The following is a 27,855-nucleotide window of genomic DNA, read 5'->3' as shown; positions in this document are numbered from 1 at the left end:
CAAGTATGTTCACACCACTGTGCAACAGATCACCAGCAAGAGAAAAACTGCAAAGAAGCCAGTAGCAAAACAAGATTGAAAAAGCAGAAGTGTCAGCAGGAAACACTACAACACTGATGTAGATCTGGAACAAGAAGCCTGGAGACACCAGATAAAATTAAAAATACTCATATTGCTATTGTATATGATAATTTCTATCATTTTCTCTGCATTATTTGAAAACTTATGTGACAGTCTTTTTTGAAAGAATCTCTCTGAAATATTTCTCTCTTTTTGTTACTACATTTTCTTTCTCGTGAAACAAAGAGCAAATGAAGGACAACTTCAAAATAGATATCCACAGCCCATGTTTTGAATTAACCAAGCTAGTCATAATACTTACATCTAAAGACACATATTTAAAACTGCATCCGACTCCAGGTACTTTCCATGAACAAACACCATTACAAACATACTGCATGAACTTGTGATCACTTAAAAGGCAGAATTTAGGAGGAAATTGATGTAACCTCTCAAACCAGCATTACAAAGACATTGTGGAGTTCAAAATAAATATCATAGGAAGACAATGGACATGTTTCATGCATGTTGCCTGTGGTCCTACTTGCCAGTCCACACAAAACAATGCTCTTATCAATAGAATTCATTTCTTTATGTCAAATTAACATTTGTGGTGAAAGGTGGGCAAGTCCCTAAGAGGCCATAACAAAGATCATAAGAAAGGATATTTCACATCCAGCTGAAACAGGTGAAACATCACAAAAATTAGCAAAGAACAACCCCACAAAAAATCATCTCTCCATATGACACCTTGGGCACAAGCTGTGATTTATTTGTGTGCACAAGCCGTACTTGTCAAAGCTCATCTAATGAAGAGACTCATTGCCCAAATTAGAGATAAACACATATACACAAAGTATCAGTTATACTCTTACTTAAGAAGTAGCTGCGACTGGATCTGAAAGAGTCACTTCATTGCTATAAATCTGTTCAAGGAAAACAGTCATTTTAATGTTATCTCTGCTGTAAGGACTGTTTTCCACTAATTTCCCAGCCCCTAGGATTAATGAAACTGAAATACTAATGTATGATGATCCATTTTCTTATATTATCTTCTGCATTTTTTCCTATATTGCCTTCTGCATTTCTGAATACCACAGCAACACTGCACAGAAGACATACTGAAAAGAGAATTTTGCTACATAGTCTTACAATTAAGAACGGGATTTGAGGATTTTTTAATGGAACTGTTTCTGAGAAAAGCCTTTGGGAGAGTTACATGATACCCTGAAGAGAAGCACACATTCCACTTCACAGTGCTGGAAAGGTTAGGATAGTTCAGGATTAAAGTTTCTGACAGCACCTGGTTTGCTTAAAATTTTGTGAGTGCTAATGCGACAATTCGCTGCAACAAAGATTACAATATTGCTTAGGCAGCATCTTCTAAGAAAATCTTCACATTACACACATAAACCAAAAACTTCTTACCTATGACTTCCATCCAGATTTGATTTGTGGATGAAATTCAGTTTAGCATCTGCCCAATAGAGTTTCTGTTCCTCATAATCCAACGTCAGTCCATTTGGCCAATATATGTCCGTGTTAACAATAATGGAGCGGCTTGAACCATCCATCCCAGCTCGTTCTATCTTTGGCACTTCTCCCCAGTCTGTCCAGTACATGAATCTACAATTATTTCAAAAGAGAAAAGACAAAAAAAGAAAGCAATCATGTATAAATCTACAAGGTTCTGTAAAGACAAAGGCACTCTCTGGTCTGCAGAGACAATGTCTGTGGAGCTCTGCTCTACTGGGTAAGGGGCACATACTCTGTGAAACAAAGCAAAGTTACTTTACAAAAAGCTGAAGAAAAACAAGACAAACCCACAGTACTATATCAGGTTATACTTCCATACGTTTCTTTTTTCCTTGGGTTAAGTGAGAAAGTTGGAGATACCCAACAGATCTTGACAACTATCTCCAAAGTCATCACTAAACAGCAAAGACAGATATTACAAATTGCCATAAAAGTACAACAGCTTCTCTAATATGTGTCTGAATTTAGGGGGGCACAGAAGAAGGTGTGCAGACTTATAGGAGACGTAGTTGCATGGGATGCAGTGAAGTGGCTTTGATGGAAGATCAATTCATGTCCTTAAATATCCAGAGAAATTCTGAGGCAAGCAGCTAAGTTCAGAAGCACAACTTGCATCCAGTAACTGAGAAAAACACCCTGTAAAATCTTTAAAGACTGGATAAGCAAGTTTTAAAACATGTAACATACATCAATTTTTAAACATTATTTAACAAGTAATGGAGAGAGGGAAGCTACTCCAGTTGCATTTAAAACTGAGGCAAAACGATGGAAACCACTTTATTTTGGCTGGAGACTAACAGGGGGTAAGAATATTTGTCCTTTTTCTGCAGGTGGTAGAAAATACATTTACTTTTGTGGGTTGTTGACAGAATACATAACTAAACTGAAGTAACATAGAATATAAACAGATCAGCCAAAGTGTGTCCATGGTGCTTGCTCTGTTTTGTTGTTGCAGCTGGAACAGACTACTGTCCTAAATTGCTTCTCATAACCTCATGACATCTGCCAGCATTACCTGCTTGTATCTGTGCTCCTTAGCCTGGCTCAGTCAAAACAATCCAGATTAGGAAAGACCTGAAGCCCTTAAAATAGCTCAGATCATCACACAGTCACAACAGGTCAGTATATGGCACCCACATGTGAACAAGCCTAGCCACCCATCCTCTAAAAGAAAACAAATGTGCAACACATTTGAGAAACACGTGCAGATGAAATTATTCTTGGCAAAGATTTATTCTTTTTTATTATTTTTATTTATTTACTATTATTATTATTATAAAGAGTCAGGAAATTCCATGTTATGTCTTCCCTCTTGACACAAGTCTACAGCACGTTTGTTTTAATGTGCAGCAATATCTGTGGACAGAAATGCAGCTGATCAACACAAATATTGTCCTACTTGAGCCCAAGTGAATCATTGTCCATGGAGCAACACGTTTATCTTAACACAGAGCACAAAAATATCTGAAGAGAACATGTGAGATTTCTGTGGGCATAAACAAGTCATTCAGATAAACTGGTTTTCCATCAGGAAGAAAGACAAACCCCAAATAATTTCTAGATAGGTAGCACAGCAGCAAGGCACCTGGTCAGGCTATGCAATAAGAAACCACACTTGCAAAAAGAAATGTTTAAAAAAGTCAGGCAGCATTTCACCAGTGAGCATGTGAGAAAGAAGACAGAAAAAGAGATATTTACTTTTAACTTCTTTAAGGCAGCCTTGCTTTGCCCCAGTTGTCAAGTCTTAAGATTTCCAAATTAAGGTTAATAGGTTCCAAGGCCCTGACCAGCCTGCTGGACTGATTCTTTGGGGCTGAAACAGCTCATTAGTTGCTCTACAGCCTCATATTCTTCACTGTCTCACTCTCACCTCTCACGCATGCTGCAATTACTCAAGCAAAAACAGGTAAGGGTAGTTTGGTAAGAAAGAAAAGGCAACCTAATTTCATTTGTCAGAGGAAGACCCACATGCACACACACACAGAACTGGCTTTAAAATTCAGTAACATTTCCAATCAGCTCCAGTGACCTTTGAGCACTTTTTTCAACAGCTTGGCTTTTTTTCAAGATCACATTTGTTTTCCTCCACCTTGCTTGAAAGCCTGTGGGTTTTAATGTCCCCATGAAAAATCATCAGAACCAGCTATGCAGACAAGGTAAGGGCCATTCCCCCTCTTCCCTATCCTCTTCAAACACATTAGTTATTTCAATTATTAAAAAAAAAGCCACCATCAAAGCCCATGGGATAGAGCAAAATACTAAGAGAAAAGTAATGTCTTGTGCTAAATCATCTAGTTATAACTTGCAATACAATTAAAATCCAGGAATCTAGATTTCAATTTTACCAGCAGACTCTGAAAATGGTTGTGAGCTTTTATAAAAATCTAAAAGAAGAAAAACAACAACAACAACAAGAAAGTGTTGTTCTTTCTCTTGTAAGCTTGTAACTTTCAGTATTACAGAGTCATGCCCCCCTCTAAAGAGTTAAGGAGCATCAAGTATTTGACATATACTTATAGAAAAGAGGAAGGTTCTTGGACTTAAATAAATAGAAAAAAAATAGTTGGTATTTTGTTTGACTGTGTCCCAGAATGTTGGTTTATCTTCAAGTTTATCCCACCATTAAAATTTATGAACAAACAGAGAAAGAGTTCTGATAGTTTTTTCCTACAAACTGTTTTCTATGCTTCTTTAAATCTAGCATTTTTTTGGTTTTTGCATTCTGGTGCATAAGGTAAATCCTGGCAATAAAACTTCTTCCTAAAAGGGCTCAGAAATTACTATACACTGTATAGTTGTAACTTTGATTTGCCTCAAATAGAAGGTTTTGCCATAGGAAAACACAACTCCAACCAAACAAAAAGGATGAAACAGAATGTCACAGTTCATTCTGCGCAATGAACAAATATAATAAATAACAGGGCTTTTTTTTCCAAAAAGCCCATAAAGTCTAGGCACTCTGATGGCAGAGTATCCCCCATCCAGAGAAAAAAGCTTGCAGACTACAAATGCCAAGATTACATGGTATAATTTAGCAGTGACTTCCAATTGTAAGCAGAGAAGGAGAGAAATGTATTGCCAGCACCCATCAGCCTTGCAACTTTCTGATCTGTTCACTTTCCCAAATGATATTCAGTGGCAAGAGCAGCTGCTTAATTAGGACAGTGAGTTATTTGGTGAGGTCCTTCACAGTGAAGGCCCCAACTCTGCAATTATGCTTGGTTCAGGCCCTAAGAACTTCTGAGCTCTACAGGGAGCTGCCAAACTTCAGAGCCTGCAGCAGCCCCTGTGGAGCTCATCAGCTCTAGAGTGCACCCTGTGAAACACAGCTTGCTCTAGCTTCAGTCCTAACAGGACTGGCACTTCTTCAACCAAAAAATACAAAGTTAAACATGAGGTACTGGAGTAGATCAGGAAAACTATGCACAATAAGTATGTTTGGTTATTGAAAATAGCTCTTGACTTGAGAAGAAATGTTCAGGAGTTTACAAAAAGACATTTGAATCAAGTGACCCTTCAGGTAGTTGAATGGAGACTCTTTCTGAGGCAAGTTCACAAAGGGAGGAAAACTGCAATCCAGAAGCACAGAGCAGTATTGAAAGACATAGAAAATGGATTTTCAAATAAGGGGACTAAAAGTATGACAGGAAGATTTTAATAACAAGTTTCGCAACCGACTGCAAAAGCCCTAAAATATTTTCAGTCCTCCAGGAAAAGCAAAAAATGTACATATAAATTAAATATGGAAATAATTCTTCATAAAAGAGAGGAAGAAATATCCTTTGGGGATACAATCAAGATAAACATGAGAGAAAATATGTTCTTAGCTAGATGAGAACTGTACTCTTTTACAATACCTTGTCTCTGTAAATAAGTGTATTAGTTGAGTGGATTAGTTGAATGTAATTTTCAGAGCTGCTTTACAATAACTTATGTTAATATCCAGTGCAGTCAACATTGTTATCTGTGAACATTACCCTATCTGCAGCTTTTTGGTTGCATCAACACCACTCTTGCACGCACTAAGAGCTGCTATGTGAGGAATGAGTGTGAATTAAGAAGGGAACTGTTAACATCCTAACACACTGAATCTTTCACTTTTTACTCTTACACTTTGTACTCTTTGGGTACACAAGCCCATGGGATCCCAACAGAGCAGCAGTTTCCCATTTCAGGTGGGCACGGCTGGCTCTGAACCACCTGCCTTAAGCATTGCTATGTACACTGGAAAAACCAAATCAAGATTTCTTACACTGAAAGCCAAGTCTTTTTTATTTCACTCTTCTGCAAGGCAACAGTGTGTCTAGTAAATGACTGAATGACCAAGATGTGCTGAAAATGCTTGACAAGCAAGCACCAGTGGGCCCAGCTGTGCCTCTTTAACTGTCCCCAGCATCTGCATCCCTTGTACCTCAAGGAGGGTGGAGGATGAGCACAACTCCACAGCTGCTTGGATCTCAGCTATTGAATTTCACAGCCCAGACCATCAGCATCAAACCTAGACATGGGTCTCTGTGCTGAGACTGGAATACAATGACTTGTGACAGGGACATCTCAATATGGCATCACTGCTCACACAGCAGGAACCTGAGCAGGAACAGGGGTCATTGCAGATAAATTACTGCAGCCTCCCACAGCTCACTTGTCAGGGATGCTAAAAGATTCGTCTGACAAGTAGGAGAAACTCATGTGTAAAATTCCACATGTAAGTCTACTATACACACTATGAAAAGCTCTACTGGGACACTTTCTATAGGGCATACAAATATTTTGCCCAGTATACTCTATATTGGTTCCCTCAAGATGAAGATGCTGTCCTGGTGATAGCACTTTAATGCAAATGTCTGCATTTATCCTAGGACATCAGGCAGGATACTAATCAAGCAAAATCCACCTGTAACCAGAATGGCAATGTGAGGATTTCCACTTAGGAGCTGGTTTTAATCTCCTACTCAGACTATCTGTATCTAGCGGGAGAAATAAAATCATCACTAGACCTTCCTTTTTCTTGGAATCAATTTCTAAAATAAGGGATAAATGCAAACATTCCACTTTTGGAATAAAGAAAAGCTGTAACTAAGAGATCAAAAGGTGATGCTTTGTCTCTAGCTCAGTATCAAGAATGAAGCATAAAACTAGAACAAGATTTTGTAGATGGGATTCATAAACCCTGAAAATAATGCTTTAGAAAAGCCATTAAAAGTCTTTCATAAGAAATCAACACAGAAGCACAAATCTACATGATATTCTCATTTCAAAACCAAAAAGAAAAATCTCAGTATTCAAGCTAGTTACCATGGCCTCTATTTTCAGGTATTCCAGTTTAAAGATAATGCTGGGCAATCTAACAAAACAGATGAGAGATTGTTTTTCATTTTCACTCAGACACTTCTGAGGGTCTGTAGGAAGTAAGGTTTGACTTAACTGTCAAACCAAACATACACTGATGCACTGCAGAGTCTCATGCATGTGGTTGTCCTTTCGGCCACAGATCCCCAGGAAAAAGAGAAAGGTATTCACTAAAAAATCAAGAAGCAGCTATTTTTTAGCTGAATGCTCACAAAGGCAGAATTTTAATTGTTTGAGCAGCTGGAAAGGTCTCTTGCTCCCTGAACTCGTAAATTAACCTCTTCTATCTCCAGACACAAAAGGTCTCATGACATGCCTTCCAGAGTTAGGAAACAAAAGCCATTTTTTGGTTTCTCCTAGAGCAAGCCGGAAATAAAGCTTGTCAAAACTTAGCAGCATTTGAAAAACAGTGTTTGAAACAATTTTCCCCGTTTAAACAAAAAAAAAAAAAAAGAGAGAGGGATACAATTTCCCCTCTCTGTTGCTGATTAACATCATCCCTAGACCTTGCTGACTGCAAGACAGAATCAAGATCCAAATGTGCTCTGCAAGACTCCAGCCAGCCTCTTGCACAGGAACCACTCCAGATATAACACACCAGACCCTGCCAAGTTCAGACAGCAGGGAAGCCAACAGAAAACTAAAACGTAATTACTGTAACAGGAGATGGACAAAATGAGAGAAGAAAATTCCTTGCCTTCCAACCTACCATGGTTCTCCAGATATAACATGAAAATAGAGGAAAGAAAACCAGCTGGCAGTTCTGACAGACTTTCAAAAAAACAAACACACAAACAAAAATACCACAAACCAACAACTGTGACAGAGTCTCTCAAGAGGCCAGGAAAGAAGCTGAGCCAGGAACGTGCTGGGTTACTCTGCAGGGCTGAGGAGTCCCACAAAGGTCTGCTCTGGCAATGCCTCCAGCACTGCCCAGGAGGAGCCCACATACACAGAAACACACCTTCCAAATAGTTCTTTAAAAACCTACTGAAAGGTGCAGATCTCTATGCACCTGTGAACTGAATAAAATTATGAAAGCTAGTACAAAATAATATTTAGCTACATTAAAACTACAAGTGGGGGAAAGCAGTGAGAAAATGGTGGGATCACAGTTCTTCACCCTTCTCAGACAAAGTTTACCTTCTTTGTACAATGAAAAAAAAGCTGTTTCTTTACAGGGACTTGCACTAAAAATATAAACATTTGCACTGCACATATTTAGTTTGTAAATGAGAATTTAGAATTCTATCATTTCAAAGAGCTTTGGGTTGAAATTAGACAAGTCAGATGCTACAATAACTTTTCACTCCTTGCTTTCTCAGCTCAGTCATAACCAAACTTGTTCCTTACATTTCAATTTTAAAAAAATGGGAGAATTATTCTCCATATCTCCCTATGCATCCCAAATGCAGGAAGGGCAGAAATATTTTTCCCTATACTTGTATCTTAAATTGAAGCCCTAGAAACACACACACTTCTCCGTGGTAAGACAGCAGAATCATTTATGCCAGTTGTGTTGCTCAGTGAATGAGGGCAAGAGATAAATCTGCCATTTGGCATTCTGGGCTGTTTCTCAGAAACAAAAATTTAGGCATACCCTATTGCTGTGCAAGGCTTGGAGTTATGAACTCCTCCACTGCAGGTACTTCACAGATACATCACCTACACCCAGCAAACAGAACATACTGTTATAACCATCCCAGTAATCCTTAATGTAGAGTCAGCTTACAATGTGAACAGTTTTGACCAAGACCCACTCACTCAACTTTCATCTCTGATCTCATGGAAGTTTACTTTAAGTTGGGGCCCATCAATCTCCTGATGCAGTTCACCATAACATCAAGTACCCGTGCAGAAAGATGGAAGGGCAGGATGGCACAGACAGGAACAAGAGAAGATTAGGTAAAAAAAAACTATCAGAGATATGACCTGTCTACCATCAACTGAAATTGGAGAACAACATGTTCAGTATCATGAGATCCTTTTGCAACATTTCCTCTGTGAGATTTCTATTTTATCATTCCAAGTCTCTCATCAGTAAAATATCCTCTTGTTATTCAGCCCCTCTCTCAGCACACAGCTACCAAATAAGATTCTTTTGTTCTTGATTCCTGACTCCTCCAAGAAGCCCTACAGAACTTTAATGCTCTGCCAAGCCATACTGAATCTTACCTTCCATATCACACTTCAGCACTCTGCTAATTATTTTTTCATAGTTTTCACCCTATTGTTTGGTATGTAAATCAGGCTTACTTACATGTAACCATCATTCTTTAGGCTTTTTAAAAAATTCAATTAATTCATGTCATCTAGGGGTTCAGTACATTTTCAGTGCAGCTCCTGTCCTTGTGATTTATCAGTTTGCTATTTATCAGTTATGGAAAGCAATCTGATGCCACTTTGATCATCTACCAGAATGACTAAATCACTTATTCTCCTGTAAGAAAGCAGCACACACCAATGAATCTTTTCACACCACAAAATTACATAAAATATGGCCTTGTTTTTAACCAAAAGCTACATGATATTCATTACAAAACAAACCACAAAAAAGAGGGTGGGAGGAAGAGGAGAGATTTCTCCATAGAGGGTAAGAAGGATAGAAATAAAGGGACGCATTGTACTCAATACATAATGAGACAGGTTACATTACATGAGATTTGGTTAGAGAACTAATTCTGGAGATACAAACCTAAGTAGACTTGGCTTTTATTGAGAAGAAACTACGTTTGCCCAGAGCATTTAGAAAGGTCCACCAAATGTGATCTGAATACTGACCAAAAGCTTCATACTCAGCTGGAACAAACACCACTTCATTTTTATACTGAAAACATAAAATAACTGAGATGTCTGAGACTTCACTCAGACTTTTTCTGGGTTAGATTTTCCTGTAAAGGAAATAAGAATGCTTCTACTTTTCCATTCCTACTGTAAACAGCTAAATATTAAGCACTTGGATTCAATTTTTATGGAAAAAGTGGCTATGCATTCTACAGCAACTATTATGCATCTGGAATACTAAAGTTAAAAATCAATTAACACAGCTTTAAACCCAAGTCATAAGCTTTTCTCCTCAGGCTTATTTCGCAGGTCACTCACCTGCTCTTCCAGTAAGAGCCACCATTAACCACATATTTGCATCCAAATTGCTTCCAGCACAGAGATACATCAAAAGTGGGAAAAAATTCCAAATCCTCACCCTAGTACAGGCATCATTCCCAAGACATCTGCTAACAAGGCACACAAAAAATGCCCACCAAATATTACACTAAGGGAAAAAACCCAAGTGTTTTTCCAGTTACTCAAGTATAAGACTCACTCTAGTTTAAATCTTTCACATCAAGCCTGAATTGCTCAGCAGCAAAAAAGTGCTGATAATTTGCCATTAGCTCACAGAATTTAGAAAATTACACTGAATGCTGTTAAAAGGTTTTTACAAAATACAGGCTGCTCACAATTAGAGAAATGTTCTTCCCTGTTTTCCTTACAGTATCTGCAGGGGGAAAAGAAAGGATCACATTTTGAGCAATTTAATTCAATAAAAGAGCAAGTTTTGAAACTCAGCTGCTTCTTGGGAGGGCAAGTGAGAAACGGATGCTACAGAAATCATATCATGATACACTAAAAATCTGAGAGAGGAGAAGTCTCTATTTATTTAGCAACAGTGTGGGGAACTATTGCATACATAAGTGGCCTCTAGAAATTGCCCATCTATGTAAAATCAGAGATTTTCAACATCAGCAATACTCCTAGTTTTCTTTATATGCAACTCTGATGCTGGCAGAATTATAAAGTAAGATTCCAGCAATATTTTGCATATTTAAATAATGTTACTTTCTTGCTCAACAGATACTTTATCTATAAAAGTGATCCTTCTGTTTGCATTTGCTTTTGCCACTCAAGCCTGCCACTTTTCCACTTCCTTCCTGTATCAGTGCAGAGTTGATGCAGAAGAGCCCAAAAGCTTCTCTCTACACCTGCTACTAGCTACCTTCCTCTGCTCTTACTCCACTCCAAAGAGGTGAAATAGATGTGTTGATGACAATACAAGAGGAGGAAAAAAAGGTAGAGATGTACAGAAAACCCCAAAACAGTGATGGTACCGAAGAAGCCCACCTAGGTCAAATCAATTATCTCTTTTTCAAACCATGCAAATGTAACAAATCTATCTAGTTCAAAGCTTTTCCTGCAGAAGATAATAGCTTGAGTAATTTTATAGAAAAACTCATTCACCTGTTTTAACAAAACATGGTAATTGCTCTTTGCATTTAACTTGCAAAGCTGTCACATTAAACAAAACACTACACATAAATTATATGCTAATATGTGTATAATAAGCATAAGAATATGATAAAAATGAACAGGCATCTCAAAATCAAACAAACATCATTTCTATATCTAAATATATTGTGAATTTACAGTTCGGTACTTTAAAGACTCACTGTTAGGTATGAAAACCTTTCTAGTATACAACTGTGTTATATTAGAAAGCTATCAGTCCCTCTTACTCAGCTATAAAATGCTCCCAAGTTTTCCATGTAGGAGTAGAAAATGACAACTTTAAACATGTGACTTAATCCCATGTAATGGCTATTGCTGTGTTTTCACTCATTACAGTTCATCTGTTAAGAAAACACAGAACAAAAGGCACAGAAAAAATAAAGAGTTGGGAAAATTAAACTTAAGCACAGCAAAATCGAGTATGAACAGGCGGGGGAAAATTTCTAACTGCCATGAACCAGTGGGAGAAATCTACTTGCAGAAATTGAGGAGCACAGAAGAAGACCAGGCACTAACCCTGTTTGAATAGGCTGCAAGAGGGGAGTTCTAACAGTGCCTAACAGTTCTAACAGTTTTATTGTGCTCCCTACAGATGCTGTATGCTTTAGACTTTTAAAGGAAAAAGTAAAAAAAAGACACCCACAAAGTTACACCTTACTCAAAAGAAAAAATAGTGCCTGTTACAGTTGTGGTTTTAGTAATTTTGTGGGTATAGAGTAAAATGATGGATAATTCATTTTAAAAGAATAATATATACCCACTGTAATTTACCCTTTAAAACAGCCCGTTGGAAACACCATCACTACTGGTCACTATCAAAGGGGAAAGGCAATCTTCCCACGTTTTGCAAGATTTAAGCCAGCAGAATCCATGAAAAGTAATTTCTGCTTGTATGGAGATACTCCTTGTCGCAAATTGGTTATTTAGTTTTCATTCTGCTCTACAGTGAAACTTATTGCTTCATTTAATGGGAATCGAACATATTCAGAAAGGCCCTGCAAAGAGACCTGGACAGACTAAAGGGCTGGGCAATCAACAACCATCTCAAGTTGAGCAAGGGACGGTGCTGGATTCTGCACCTGGGATGGGGCAGCCCTGGATGCACACACAGACTGGGAATGAGAGGCTGGAAAGCAGTGCCAGGGAAAAGGACCTGCTTGTCCTGGTCAGTGGCCACTTGGACATGAGCCAGCAGTGCCCTGAAGCCAGGAGGGACATCCCTGTCCTGGGGACACCAGGCCCTGCATCGCCGGCAAGGACAGGGAGGGAATGTCCTGCTCTGCTCTGCGCTGGAGCAGCCTCACCTGGAATATTGTGTGAAGTTTTGGTGTCACAATACCAGAGAGACACTAAACTATTAGAGAGTGTCCAAAGGAGGACACGAGGATGGTGAAGGGCCTTGAGGGGAAGCCGTGTGAGGAGCAGCTGAGGACACTTGGTCTGTTCAGCTGGAGGAGACCGAGGGCAGACATCGCAGTCACAGCTTCTCCTGAGGGGAAGAGCAGGGGCAGGCACTGAGCTCTGCTCTCTGGGACCTGGGAACGGCTGGAGCTGGGTCAGGGGAGGGTCAGACTGGATATCAGGGAAAGGTTTTTCCCCCAGAGGGTGTGGGGCACTGAACAGGCTCCCCAGGGAATGGTCACAGCCCCAAGGCTGCCAGAGCTCCAGGAGTGTTTGGACAACGCTCCCAGGGATGCACAGGGTGGGATTGTTGGGGTGTCTGTGCAGGGCCAGGAGCTGGACTCAATGATCCTTGCGGGTCTGTACAGCTTGGAATATTCTGTGATTCTGCAAAAAGCTGGTGCTACTGATGAACTTGTGTTAAAAACATCTTGATACAACCCCCTAAAACAACTGCACTTCAACAGCGAGCAAGAGCTAAGTTGAAGAAATGCCAATTAAATTGGTAATTTAATTCACAGAGAAACTGCATTTCCCAATATGTAAACTTGTGTCACATTCTGACCTGTAATCTTTATGCTAGGCAAGATCAACTGCTCTCCAAAGTACAGCTGCACCCACCCAGGGGTGGGAATAGATGACAGGGAGATAGGGAACAGGAGAGGTGTTGGTGTCAGCTGCCACACTACTCCTTCCTGACTACTGGCATACAACAGCGGAGTGCAGTCCTTTTTCCACTACAGAAGAGCAAAAGTGGGATGACTGACTGAAAGGATACAAACTGTCAAATTTCTCATCCCTCAAACCACACTTTACTTATTATTGCTCTCCCACTATCCCCACTATATTCCTGTTACACCCAAAAGCAGATGTTTTAGCACTTGGTGTAACACTGCTCCTCTCCACTATAAATTAGTTGTTTCTGAAGCTGACTGAACACTGCATCTATTTAGCACCAATCCAAGTTCACCAAGCAACTATGATTCACTCTCTTGGAAGCAGGACAGCATTAGTATTGTTTTATTGAAAAGGACAAGGCTCTTGTATTCCAAAACTCTTACAGCCACAGTCTTCAGATTTGTGACCAAGCCATGTATAACTTAGAGGTTTTACTGTATAATATTTCTGTCCCAATGCAAGGTATGGTTAATACATCTGTGTTCTGGGTTTTCCTTTAAGTTTACATCTTTCATGGAGATGTGTAACATCCTCATACAACCCGACCCCTCAAAGTTTTGCATCAGCCAGTGCTTGTAGAAAAACATAAATAAAATCCCACATGATATGTGCATATGTATGGATGTTCTTCTCCTCAGAAGCTGAGTTTTTGTCCACCAGTGATTAAATCAAATCTCAAGTGTAACAATTTCTGAAAACTGACCGCATACAATTCCCCAAAAACTGCCTTTTGCTCTACATTTAATTTACTCCTTTCATATCAGGTCCCCTTTTAGTCTGTCCATTCTGTGGTCTGCTTCTGATATTATTTTCCTTTGTTATAAATCATGAAGACTAATCCCTTCATGGTTGTTATCCAATTTTACCAAAGGCTTTAATCTGCTTTATTGACAATTACTCTTTAATAACTCTTCTCCAAACTGAATTGTAATAAAATGGATCTCCAGTTCTGCAACTGAACAAACCCTCCTACCAAAAAAAAAAAAAAAAAAAAAAAAAAAAAAAAAAAAAAAAAAAAAATCAATAAACAACCCAGAGTTTGGGATTACCACTGAGGACAAAAATATTTTTGGAAAATTAATTATATGAACCAAATCATATCATATAGAGTAATTCTAATAATATACAGAAGTGGTGGCAATAGTAAAAATTTCCCCCAAGTGTGTAAGAAATATAGATGGTTAATATATTTAAAAGAAACTTCAGTCTTTATAACCTCGCTCCTCTTCTGTTCTGTGGACTGCTGTGAGCTGCCAGGATAGGTTGGTTTTGCAGGGTTAACAGTGAGGAAGCAGATGACCAGCCCTTTAGATAACAAATGGCAGGGACCTGCGACACAGCCAGGTGACCAGACAAACAGAGACAGGGGTGACATCCCCCAGACTCACCAGCTATTAGACTGTGAGGGTATTAAAGGCCAGGATTTCCTTTGTTCAGGGCCTCAGAAGCACCCAGCTTCAGCTGTTATTTTGTTATTTAGCTATTGCACCAAGGTAAAATTATTTTAAGGATTGACTTACGGACAGCAGTAGATACCTCCTAAAAGCTGCTTCTAATCAACTCCCTTCCCACACCAGTGATAATGCCAATCCCTAAGTCACAACTCAGATATTTGAAGAAAGGGGGTAGGGGCATCAAGGTATTTTTTCCACCTCTAGTCTAATTGACTCATTTCTACAGGATCAACTAAGCGAGCTGACATAACTACTTGCTTGAGAAAGAGATTTTCCAGTACAGCAAGAATTCATTCTGTAAACAAGCTCTCTTCTAGGATAGCATTCAATACCATGCTCTGTACTCGGGGAAGCTAAGAAGCTGAAATTCCAAGTAATACATAAAATTACAGGGTTGTACATACTGATGACTTTATTATCCCCTTAAGATTTTCGGTATAAAAATCTTCTCTTCAGAGCTCTTCAGTGCTCCTCTACACTGGGCTGTCATGCCTAAAAGATTTTCCAAAGCAAATTCAGATATCAGTGCATAATACCATAAGGACTCCTATTAAAAGGGGGATGGGGAGACTCCACAGCCTCTCTGGTCTGTGTTCAGTGCCCAGGCAGTGCCCAGGGAAGAAGTTGTGCCTCCTGTGCAGGTGGAACCCCCTGGGCTCAGTCCCTGCCCGTGGCTCTGGTGCCATTGCTGGGCCCCTGGAGCAGAGCCTGGGCCCTGCTCGGAGCCCTCCCTGCACACAGGGACACCCAGGGCTGAGGGCCCCTCTCAGCTGGGGCTCCTCTCCAGCCTGGACAGCCCCAGCTCCCTCAGCCTTTCCCTGGCACAGATGCTCCAGGCCCTGAATCATCTCTGCAGCCTCCGCTGGCCCCGCTCCAGGAGCTCCCTGTCCCTCCTGTGCTGATGATCCCAGAGCTGGACACAGCTGGCCAGATGTGCCTCCCAGGGCTGGGCAGAGGCGCAGGATCACTCACTGACCTGCTGGCACTGCTCTGCCTGATGCACCCCAGGGTTCCACTGGCCCTCTTTTCCCCCGTGGCACTGCTGGCTCAGGGACAGCTCGTTGTCCACCAGGACCCCCAGATCCTTCCCCACAGTGCTGCTCTCCAGCAGACCAGCCCCCAGCCTGTCCAAGTGCTCAGGATTGCTCCTGCCCAGGTGCAGGACCTGCATTTGCTGCTGTTGAATGTCAGATGGTTCCTCTCTGCCCATCTCTCCAAGCTGAGTCCCTCTGAAGGGCTGCACAGCCCTCGGGGCTATAGGCTGCTCCTCCCAGCTCTGTACCATCAGTGAACTGCTGAGGAGGCACTGACCCCTCATACAATCCCTGATGAACAAGTTAAACACTGAGCTCAGAACAGAGCCCTGGAGGACACCACTAGTAACAGGCCTCTAACTAGACCCTAGGCCACTGATCACAGCCTCTAGGATCTGCCACTCAGCCAGTTTTCAGTCCACCTCACTGACCACTCATCCAGCCCACACTTCTTCAGTTGGCCAGTGAGTATGTAATGAGAGGCAGTGTCAAAATTCTTCCTGAAGTCAAGGCAGACAGTATGCACTGCTCCATGACTACCATCCAAGTAGTTGTTTCACTGTAGAAGGCAATTGGGTTGGTTAAACATTACTTTTAGTGAATCCATACTGACTGCTCCTGATCACCTCTGGACAGATGTGGCCTCCATAATGAGGCACTCCATCACCTTTCCAGGGATTGAGGTGAGGCTGACGGGTCAATAGTACCCAGGGCCCTTCTTCTTGCCCATTTTGAAGACTGGAATGATATTTGCTTTCTTCCAGTCCTCAGGCACTTCTCCTGCTCACCATGACTTCTCCAAGGTGATCATAAGTGGCTTCACTATGGTGTCCCACCAGCTCTCTCAGCATTCATAGATGCATCCTGTCAGGGCCCATGGACTTGTGCATTTGGGTTTAAGTGTTCTCTGACCCAATCCTCCTTAACCAAGGCAAAGTCTTCTTCCTGACATTCCTTTACCCTGGTCTCCTGGGTCAGGAATCCTGGAGGGCTAGTCTTACTGGTGAGGACTAATGCACAAGCAGCATACAATAACCCTGCCTCTTCTGTGTCCTCTGTTACCAGGGCCATCCCTCCACCTACTAATGGGCTCACATTATGCTGCCTTTTCTTTTTGTTATTGGTGTATTTGAAAAAGTCATTCTAGGTATCCTTGACATCCTTGGCTAGATTTAATTCTAGATGGGCCTTGGCCTTTCTAGTCTCATTCCTACTTATCCTGACCACCACTCTATATTCACTCCAAGTGGCCTGGGCTTGCTTCCATCTCCTGTGAACTTCCTGCCTATACTTGAGCAATGACAGGAGCTCTTTATTCATCCATGGAGGTTCTCATATCCTCAGCCTGACTTCTATCTTTCTCATTGGGATGCCTCATTCTTGAGCCTGAAGGAAGTGGGCCTTGAACATTGACCAACTCTCTTGGACCCTTCTTCACTGCAGAGCCTGCTCCTATGGGATTCTTCCAAGAATATCCTGAAAGAGGTTTAAATTAGGTCACATCAATCTTGCTTACTGTCCTGCTACCTCTTTGTTTAACTCTACAATCTCATGGTCACTACAGCCAAGGCTGCCCTCAGCCTTCACATCTCCAGCAAGGCCTTCCGTGTTGGTTGGTATGACGCTGAGGAGCACACATTCCTTGTGGGATCCTGCCACTGACAAGAAGTTATCCCCAAGGCTTCCCAAGAACCTCCTGGACTATTTGTGCTTTGCTGTGTAGATGCTGCAGTAGATGCTGGGTAGTTAAAAGTCCCCAGTAAGAAGCAGGGACTGTGATTTTCAGACTGCTTCTAGTTGCCTCATCCACTTCCCTTCTCCTGACTGGGCAGCCTGTGGCACACAGCCACAACAGTGTCACCCTTTACTAGTCCATCCTTTTGTGCCAACCCACAAGGATTCACTCATCCTCCTCACCAAGACACAGCTCAACACATTCCAAGTGCTGCCTCACCACTGCTCCTTCCTGGTCTGTCTCTCCAAATAGTATGCAGCCCTTCATGCCAACACTCCAGTCACAGGAGCTATCCCACCACATCCCTGCAATTGCAATGAGACCAAAGCCTTGGGGCTGCACATACATCTCCAGTTCCTCCTGTCTGTCTAGAAAGCTCCAGTTTCTTGAACAGGAGTAAGAAAGCAAGACGACCCTTTTGTTCAGTCTTCTGCATCACATTAAGAAATTACCTAATAAACTCATATTTATGGCATTTGCTTTATTGTAGAGGCATTTTAGTTTTTCAATTCAATTGTTAAACTATAGTCATTTTTCAAAACAAGAACATACATTTTCTCCTCCATCATTTTTACAGTCCATAGAAGCAACTGCGCTCAGCAAATCTGGCACTGAAACAAATAGTTCTCAATTCTAAATAATCAGAGAGTCTTTTGAGGTTAAGTGATATTAATCACAAAGTCCAACTAAAAAACCCAATTTCAAAGAGTGAGCTCACCAGCTAGGCTCCTCAAACAAAAGGTGGAAAGAAGTAGCTTTTTGCAGAGGTTACAGTACTGCTCTGACTCAGCCCAAGGAGAAAGCCACCCTGCTCCATTGACTGTAAAGGCAGCTGAGGTGGCTGTAAGGGGAGTTGAGGTGGCCGTAAGGGGAGTTGAGGTGGCCAGCTCAACTCAGGCATTTGGGTACCTAGTATGGCAAAAGAATATCTCCCCTCCAAGATTGCTTTCTGGCTGCCAAAAGAAAGAAATAATCCTATTTCTTTCCAATTGTGCCTTTCTTGAGGTCCCAGATAACAGTGAAAGAAATAAGGCTTTCTCAGTTTGGCAAGAATTGAACTTTCATTTATAGCCTAAGGAGAGGTTACTATGTGGGGTTTTGTTGTTCTTTTCAAAAGCAAAGAGTCATCAGTCCAAACGGATGTCACTGACGCAGTAATATCTGGACTAAGTGAAGTCACCAGCTTCTGTATTTAAGCAGGGCCATCATCTCCTCTGTAAGTAGATCCTTCTAGAAAGATATGAAACCACTGCTGGAAGTAGGGATTAGGGCTTTTTTCCAACACAAAAACCAAGCAAACTTTTCCTAGATCATTTAAATAAAGTTCACACAAAGGGACTGTTACAGGAAAACACAGTACCAGAGATCTATGTCTTGCTTTTTCTATTGTGTATCCCCTGCAACAAACTGGATCTTGACTCATGTTGACTAATGGGCAAAACCTCTGAAAACAAACAGAAAAAACCCATAGTAACTTTCTCTGTGAACATGGAATGAAGAAAATTTGATCATCTAGAAAGAGGCACATCAAGCTAGATTCCTTGAAATTTAATGAAAACAAAAGCACTGAATGAAGCGTGTCCAGCAGGTGCAGCACTTGGAGCAGGGTCTGTCCCATGTGGGTGCCCTGTTACAAACATGCAGGATGCCACTGGGCTGGGAGGCCACTGGGAAACGAAGCTGAGGCCCAGCTTGACCAAAATTGAGCAACAAATTGCAAAGTTCAAATTGGGAGTGACACAGATACCTGCAGTATCCACACATGCATCACATATTAGCTACTAATGGTGCTTTTATCCCTGTTTTTAGGCTACTGTCAGCTCCTAGATCCATCACGTTTTCGTTTGCATGTGCTCAGTGTTAGTTTAACATAACCCAATCTCATACACTCAATGTGAAAAGCTGTGAACACTGCTTTTCTAAGCTGCACAAACCTCAGATGCATCAAGGTGTAACCTCAGAGGAGCTAATTAAGTGTACCACAAATTGTGCAGCAACTCTTTCCTTTGCACTCTTACATGTGACCCAAGGTCAGGAGTGAAAATTGCCATCTATGATCAACTAACAACTTTTGGCTTTTAATCACATTAGCAGAGGTAGCAAGAGGCTCTACATATCCATGCATGAAATATGTGGAAAGCTACACAGCCAGCAGAGTTCTTGATGAAACTTCTTGGACAAAGCAACATTAGCTCTTGTAGCACCTCTCATGGGAATGGCTTGCTGCTCTTTGGTTCAACCCTCCATGGGAAGCACTAATCTGTGCCCAGACTGTTTTTGAGCTGTGCATATTTAAGACAAAATTATCAGAGAAAACAAGTAGCAGTTTGCAGAGTAACCTGTCACTAACTATGCCACCCCACCACCACACCACTAAGCAGTTCAAACATTTCGTTAACAGCTGTTCTGGCAAGATTGGAGTGGTACATGAGACCCATGAGCTATTTATTTTGGCAGTACAGTGAGGCTACTTCATTTCTCTTCTCCCAATCCAACCTGGAGAAGCAAGAATGCATCCTGTGCTAGAAGCTGATGGAGCACGAACATCTACCAAATTATAAAAAGGGTCTGTTAATAACTGTGTATATTTCCTCTTTTGCATCTGCTCATATATTTAAAGACGATACAACTTTCACAAAGTAAGCTGCTTAGTGCTGAGACAAAAGATTAACAAATTTTGTTCATCAAAAGACGAACAAAAAGGTGAATTAGAAGGCTGCCGTTGCAATTTAATGACATTGCGTTTGACAAGTAATAAAGATGTTTCTGTATTTCATAGAGTGGACTTCGATAAACCAGCAAGAAAATCAGACCTTTAAATAGGGATGCCACATAATTTGAAAAGTGTCTTAAAGTCTGTAATAACCTTAGTGAAAAAAACATCAGTGAGCAAAAATTAGAAAACTGACAGCTTAGTACCTATTAAAAAAAAGATTTAATATTCAACACCAACAGAACAGATGATTTGGGGATATACGCATCATACAGTCACCCCAAGACACCTATGAGAACAGCTAACAGACAAACAGCATTCCTGTATTTCAGATTATACAATGGCAGTACACAAAGGAAGCTAAAACTTCTGACAAGGGGAAGAAGTTCCATCTCTCTTCAACCACTCTGTTTCTGTCTCATGAAAAAAGACCTCAAACCTATATTTTTATAGGGCCTACAAGACAGGTATTGAAATTCTGGTGTGCCTGACAAGCCTTGATCCTACCTTCCATCTAGGCAATACACAGTGTAGGACAAACCACAGAGCCAGAATGAGGAAGAGCTGACAAAGGAATGAGGACTGGGGATGTGGAAAGGGCAGTATGTTTTTATAGAAGTAGGCATTTCACTGTCATCCAAGTCTTGCTAAGCTATCACTGCAGTGGAACAGCATGTGGCAATAACATTTAAAACCAAAAGATCTGTGTGGAAACACTGAAAAACAGTAAGATCACAATGCTGCCACAGCTGAAAATCCTCAGCCACCTTACCAGCTGGAATGACTGGAACAGAACAGGAAACTCAAGGTTCCTACCATGTGATCCAGGATATCAGCCTTATAGAAAGCTGTCAAAACAAATGTTTCCACCAAAACCATCAATTTTGATGAACCAGAATTTCAATTAAAATAAATGGTCAGATAATTCTACACCAACTTTAACTAACTGAAAATCCTTTAATGAAAGTGTTAGCTCTTACTTCACCATTTAATGCAGTTTATATGATTTATCTCTTCAAATTAAGAAGACAGGTCAGCACCTCTGTTTCTTTATATACAGTTCAGCAGCACATTAGCACCATGGTTTTTACAGTCAGAAGGATGCAGCAATGGCAAAGAATGCTTTTATCACAAACATTCCTAGAGTCCATCTCGGAATCTCCCAAAGTGTTCCCCAAATGTTTACACTAATTCTACGTTTTGAAACACATTTTTACTTTTGCCTTTCTAATTCATCTAAACTGTTCGACAAGCAGTGCTGTCAGAATGAATATGTAACAGCACAACTGCTGCTCCACGTGTTTTATAACAATCCCAAAAGGCTGGCACAGCTTTGGCCCAGGCCTATCCCATTCAGGCAGAGAGAATCTCAGTAACTCTTCCAGCAGGAATCTGCAGGAGTGAGAGATGGGAAAAAGAAAAGCAGAGAACCACGTTGTGCTCACAAACCAGCTAAATAACATCAAATGCCTTGAAAAAAGTTAAGCCAGAAATAGTGATTTGCTCAGGATTTGTCATCAAAACAAACAGCAAAACCACAATACACCACAAAAAAGAAGAGCCAGAAACAAAATTCTCAGTTATCCAGCCCTTGAAAAATGTTATAGTACACAGAGCATCTGCTCAGTGATACAAAAATCACTCACTCCATTCAACTATAGTGATAAGGCAGACTGCACCACTACTAAAACTCGTCTTTTCAGACATATTACACCACTAAATAGGTGATGCTTTTGTAAAGTTACATGCTTGTAACTATTGCCATTTCATGGCACATAGTCTTCAACTTAATCTGTACCTAAACATTCCTTATCTAAAGAATTAAGCTCTAAAGCTCGAATGATGCAATGCTACCATATATAGTTGTTTTCTACACACTGACTTACTTGTGTAAACCAGCTCTTGGCATTTTCAGTATATGCTGTCTGGATGCCTGATACTTTATAACATGGCCCATTCTGCTGCTAATCACAGGAGCTGAGCATTCAGTATACCAAGAGTTACACACAGGAACCTTCCTTTGAGACATCATCTATTTATCTATGCAAGTGGTTTGATAGCTTTTAACTTTAAATTAAATAGAATCTCACTCGAAACTAAAATATTCAGTTGCTAGGTTTCCTTTCCCAGGTTACACTTACTTTTACAACACCAAAAACTCGCAGCCCATGCCCTTTTGGGTGACAAACCATCAATTAAATGCTCTCTTAAGCAATTGTCTGTTTAAGGCTTTGTGCTGTGTTGAGATTTTTAAGCTGTCATTGATACAAAATCACTACCCACCAACTCAGAACCAAGTGCATGTGACAACAGACGCCTCCAAGTGGACCCTGGTTCCAGCCCAGCAGTCACCATTTCCATGTGTTGGTGTACACATTACTCATACAAACATTCCACAAACCACACAGTTAAGTGTTTATATGCAAAAAAGAACCTACACATTAAAAAAATATGATTGCCTAAGTCTCTGTGAACAGCACTCCCAGTACTGTGCATTTACCCCACTCACAGTCACCTTGGCAATGGTCACAGATTTTATTACTGAAAATACACAGTATATTCAGTATATACACTGATATATAATGAAAATACAGTGTTAGCATCAAAATGCCAATTCAATCAAATGGTCGTTTCTGGCAGCAACAAAAGTTTGTCTGTGGGACCATTCAGCTTACTTTTGCTGACACATTTTGCCCATTCTTGTGCTTCCAAAGAGATAAATAAAAGAACTGCTTCTCTAAACAAATTTATCCAATGCACTCTGGAACACATCAAGAGTGACACAGATAGAACGCTACCACGCAGAGTAAAGGCTGAAAGGGCAGAGGGAACTCTTAAAAAGCGATTGGCAAAAAAAAAGTTTGCTTCTTATGATATGTGAAAGCAACACTGCTTCTCACAGAGGATTATTAGTAAAACGTGGTTGCAAAGAAGTGGTAGAAAGGAGAAAAAACAGAGTTTGGTGATCGCATGTATTTGTGAAAATGTGAATTTGTGTATTTGACTTTATCAGGTCACATTTTCTTCATTACTAGTTATTTTTATTTAAGGTAAAACCTCCTATCTTCCCAATCCACTTTCACATCTTCCCTTGTTTCATACCTTGTTAACATGGTGATAGACACAAACTTAAATTCCGTCAAACTTGTGAAAAAGAGACCAGGACTAAAATAAAACTGAATTCTGAAGGAACCAATTGAACTCCTCCACTGCTAAACTGCAGTCATACCCTCACTGATGGGCAACTCTGCCCCAAACTAGAATGCTGTCCATGCCCACTACTGTCTCCAAAATCACCAGCTGACTACAGAGAATTTCAGTTTTTGAAAACAACTTAAAACACTTTGAATCCTAAAGAGGGTTACAAATCTATCACAAATGAAATCACAAAAAAAAAAAAATCAAAGAAAAATAAGATACCCTGAAATAAAACTGGGCATAGCCATTCCTGTCAACAGTTCCTATTGCTGAAACACTGAATAAGGTGTTGTAATAAAATTAACTATATAACAGGGCATGTGAATTGCATAACTCAGTCTACAAATGTCTAGGTGGAGACTGCACCAGACCCTAAATTACCACTTTCTTAACTCACATGATTTCTCATCAGGCATGGAAACACAACTACATTAAAATGGTGTTGTCTTCAGTTATGCAAAACAGGGTAAATCTAGGTGAAATAAACTATTTAAGGTCAAAAGGTTTATGTACATGGTTTGCCTAAGAATATTTTTTTCTCTCTTTGGATATATCAATCAATAAATCAGTATCAATCATACCCCATTATGATTTTGGAGCATTAAATTCTGGGGGTTTTTTACATCCTTAAAACTTCATAAGTTAGCAACACAAAGAAAACAGCAAACTATCTTGTGAAGATTAGTACACAGCTCTCAGCACTATTGAGAAAATAAATGCCAGTGACTTTGCAATTCCAGAGGGACAGGCTGAAATGAAGAAACGAGTCATGTAATATCTTCAAAGTCCGACATAAAAAGGCTAATTGTTCCCACAGATTTTTTCCTTATTGTTTCTAAAAAAAGGACCCAGAATTTTTCCATCATAAAAACATTAGTCAAGCATTCATCCAACATATGTTTGACAAGCTTTGTCTTACATTCATGTGAACTTCTTGACCATTATCACACCAAAGGAAACCTACCTAGAAGCAACAGAATATCATAAAAATGGCGAGTTTCATGGTTCACAAGAACCATACATTTGCCAGGAAGATATGCATGCAAAAAAGGTTGCCATTCCTTTTGCTAAAATGAATTTTAAAAAATTTCAAGCATAAAATTAACTACATATTCGTTTCTCACTACGTAGCTTGGGCATTTTTCAAATTCTCATCTAAACTCTACTTCATTAACCAATTTTGGCACACACATAAGGGAGAGTGGTCATCACACTGTTTTAAATAGTATTTTGGTCTGTCTTTATTCAACAGAAAAAATACATCGATTAAACTTAATTATATCCTTTACCATCTCAAGGAGAAAACCCTTGAAGTTCATATTCAGCAGTTCCTGAAAAGAAGTTTTATATGATATCTAAGGTCTTGCACTAAGAAAACAATCATTTAAGTCTGGACACTGGAATGCCACAAACTCTGTGCAAAACCAGAGTTCTGTACCTAAACAGCATGGTCAACACTGCTATGGCAAAATAACAATTAATACTGTGATTTTATCTGTCCAAGCTGCATGGTCTACCACAAGAAGCCAGCCTGAAAAACCAGACAGTTCACAGGACAGATTCTAAGGAGCATCTTAAATATACTTTGGAAAGCAGACCTTGAGAAAGAAAAGCACTTAAAAGCCACAACCCCAAAGGATATACCTAATGCTTACATTACATACATTCCCTCCCAAAGTTGATGGCAAAGCATACTTTGAAAGTTAGAAAAGTGGATGGTGTATGTGGTGGGGCAAATGGAGGGGAGATAAGGAAAAAAGAATGGCACAATTAGATTATCTTAATAAATATGTTTTCTAGAAAAGTCATCTTCCTTCACCTCAAAACCCACATATTTGCTCCCAACTAGGTTTTTTTTTAATGAAGAAACTTCACTGAATAACCCTATTTTCAAAATACTACAGACTTTTCCATTAGCACAATTTTTTCTTTTTAATATATTTACTTCATAAATTTAGTTTATAGATAACTATTTCTGCAGATTCTTTCACTGGTACAAAACTTTGTCATTCCTAGATTTACAACTACCTGCTTAACTAGGAAAAAAATCTCCAATCAAATTCAGTCTGGAAATCAGCAATAGAAGACTCATGCCAAGTCATTCATGAGTTAAGACTAGACAGGCAGTATTCAAGGCAAGGTTTGAGCAACAAGTAACTCCCATAGACGACTTTCCACTTGATTTCAGGAGTGTTCTCATCAAGCCTGTTTAATTGTTCAGGGTCACTGTCTTTTGTTTTGTCTTTTCTTATCTTAAATACAGGACTTCTGCTAGTCTGTAAAGAGCTGCCAGGCAGCATTTTCCAATATGACAAATTTTACTTCTGATCTTCATAAACTTACTTTTGGAGTATCTTAAGGAGTTTCTCTCTCCTCCATCTGTTCCAAACATCCTGATAGCTGTTACAGTCCCTTAGCTCCAGGACCACAAAGTGTGAGCTATAACAAGCAGCAAGAATCATGCTTGTGAAGGCCAAAAGCTTTGTAGATTCTGAAATACCTACACCCAAACCAAGTTGTTCAGCAACTACATTCCGTTTTTAATGGGTTGGTTTCTATAACACAGTTCAGGCACTTCTTATTCAGAGATCATTTGGTGTATGTACTGCTAACATTATACTGCTGAACTCTACAGATAAAATATTCAGCAATTTTTTGCAGAGGGCCATTTGCAAGCAGGACAGTGACAAAAAACTTTAACAGAAGCCAGAGCTCAAAAATCTAAAATCACCCACCCTGTTGCACAGATGGCCCTTTGGAATCTGGAATCCTATTCATACTGGAGAAAATGGGAAGGCTATCTCTTTATGGATGACCATAAAGCCTACCAAAACATGAATATTATTGAGCCTTTCTTCCAGCCACTGCTTGACTCTATTTCAGGTGTGTCCTGCTGGACATTTAAAACTGCTGATGTATAGAAATTCTCCATACTCTGGATTTTCCTTTTTAAACTTTCAGGAGCTAAATATCTGTGTGTGACCAGTTGATAGCAGCCATTTTATTCTGAAGGGGGATGCAGAGAAGACAGGACTTTCAACAATAGGGCCACAGTTTAATGAGAATCTGCCCCAGACAGGGAAACTTGTGACTAGAAGCAAGGAGAACCTGTTTATGTTTCATGGCAATCAATACAGCTGCCCTTTGTCTACTTAAACAGTGGGAAAAATGGTCTGGTTATACAAGCTGATAAAAGATCACCATTTTTAATTACATTAAAACAAACAAATTTATATTAAGGACTCGGTTTTTCAGGTCTCATTTGCCTCAGTTTAGGAACTCGATTTTCCACGTCTCATTTCTTTAAACAGAAGAACATTTTTTAATGCAAGGAGACCATTCTTCTCAAGTTAAGTAACAAATTTCTGTCAAACCTCAAGAACAGATTGTACTTTCATGCTTTCATCCATCATTTAAATCCAAATTTGGTTTGTAGTTATAAAATGTTGATTAGGACTATATAATTTATTTAATGCTAAAGCTTTTAGTGGTTATGAGCAGCAATCAGACCTTTACTAAAACAAATCTCTGGTTACAGTATTGACTGGTTGGCCAAGCCATCCTACGCCTGCCAGCTCAGCACTGAGGGCTGGCTTGGACACCACATCCAGTAATCCTCCTGCTCACTCAAGAGACTGCCTTTGCATGGATGTGGAGAGAGGGCAACAGAAATGCTCAGTCACAACCTCCAGCTACCACTGCTGGCCACAGTAAGCACATTATAAAATACTGATTAAAACAGTATGTCATTCTAATGCAGTAAAACAACAAATTGTTTCATCAGGAAGGCAGGGAAAAATTACAGCACAACCTGTGGTTTTTATACAGCTAACAGGGCATTTGTGTGACATCTCATGATCAGGTGAAGCACCAGTTAAGCAACATAAGCAGAGACAATAAAACCAGACAGCTCTGGACTGTTAACAACTGCTCAAGCTCCATCACATTTCAAGTGTTTACAGTAAGAAATAGGCAGGTTTTGCTTTATGTATCTGAAAGTTCTTCCAGGATGTTCTTACAGTTCCACTACTTTATAAACCATATATTCCTCTCAAGTAATTTCCCACCCCTGCTTAATTTTTATGCCAGGCTAACTAGGCTTATAACCAGATCTAAACATGTACTTCACAGAAACCAAATTTTTTAGCATATACAAGAAAAATGCATGCTGAAAAATGATAGAAATATCAAAATAGTATCTTTTAGTAAAATGTAAGTTCGCCAGAATTTGACCTGGAGGTTAGATCACTATATAAGGCATAGTTGTTCTATAACAAACATCTTGTTTATAGTAAAAGAATCGGCTTCTACTCGAGAATTAAAGGCATTTATATGCTTCACTACAATACACAGCAAAAGAATCACACAAACTTAATTTGTAAGACAGTTTTCTTGAATTTTAAGGGATTTTTT

General features: G+C 39.9%; 1 protein-coding gene across 2 annotated transcripts in view; it reads right to left on the bottom strand.

Moving 5' to 3' along the window:
* LRP6 (LDL receptor related protein 6) overlaps positions 1 to 27,855 on the bottom strand; it is a 120,846-nt gene that overhangs the window by 69,162 nt on the left and 23,829 nt on the right. For both annotated transcript variants that reach the window (XM_014880590.2, XM_014880600.2), the window contains exon 3: positions 1,489 to 1,686. In XM_014880590.2, the coding sequence (XP_014736076.2) occupies positions 1,489 to 1,686 (198 nt within the window). The remainder of the gene's footprint in view (positions 1 to 1,488; positions 1,687 to 27,855) is intronic.

The sequence above is a fragment of the Sturnus vulgaris genome, chromosome 5 (assembly GCF_052056855.1).
Source record: "Sturnus vulgaris isolate bStuVul1 chromosome 5, bStuVul1.hap1, whole genome shotgun sequence".
NCBI lineage: Eukaryota > Metazoa > Chordata > Aves > Passeriformes > Sturnidae > Sturnus > Sturnus vulgaris.
This window is presented reverse-complemented; position numbering and strand designations above follow the sequence as displayed.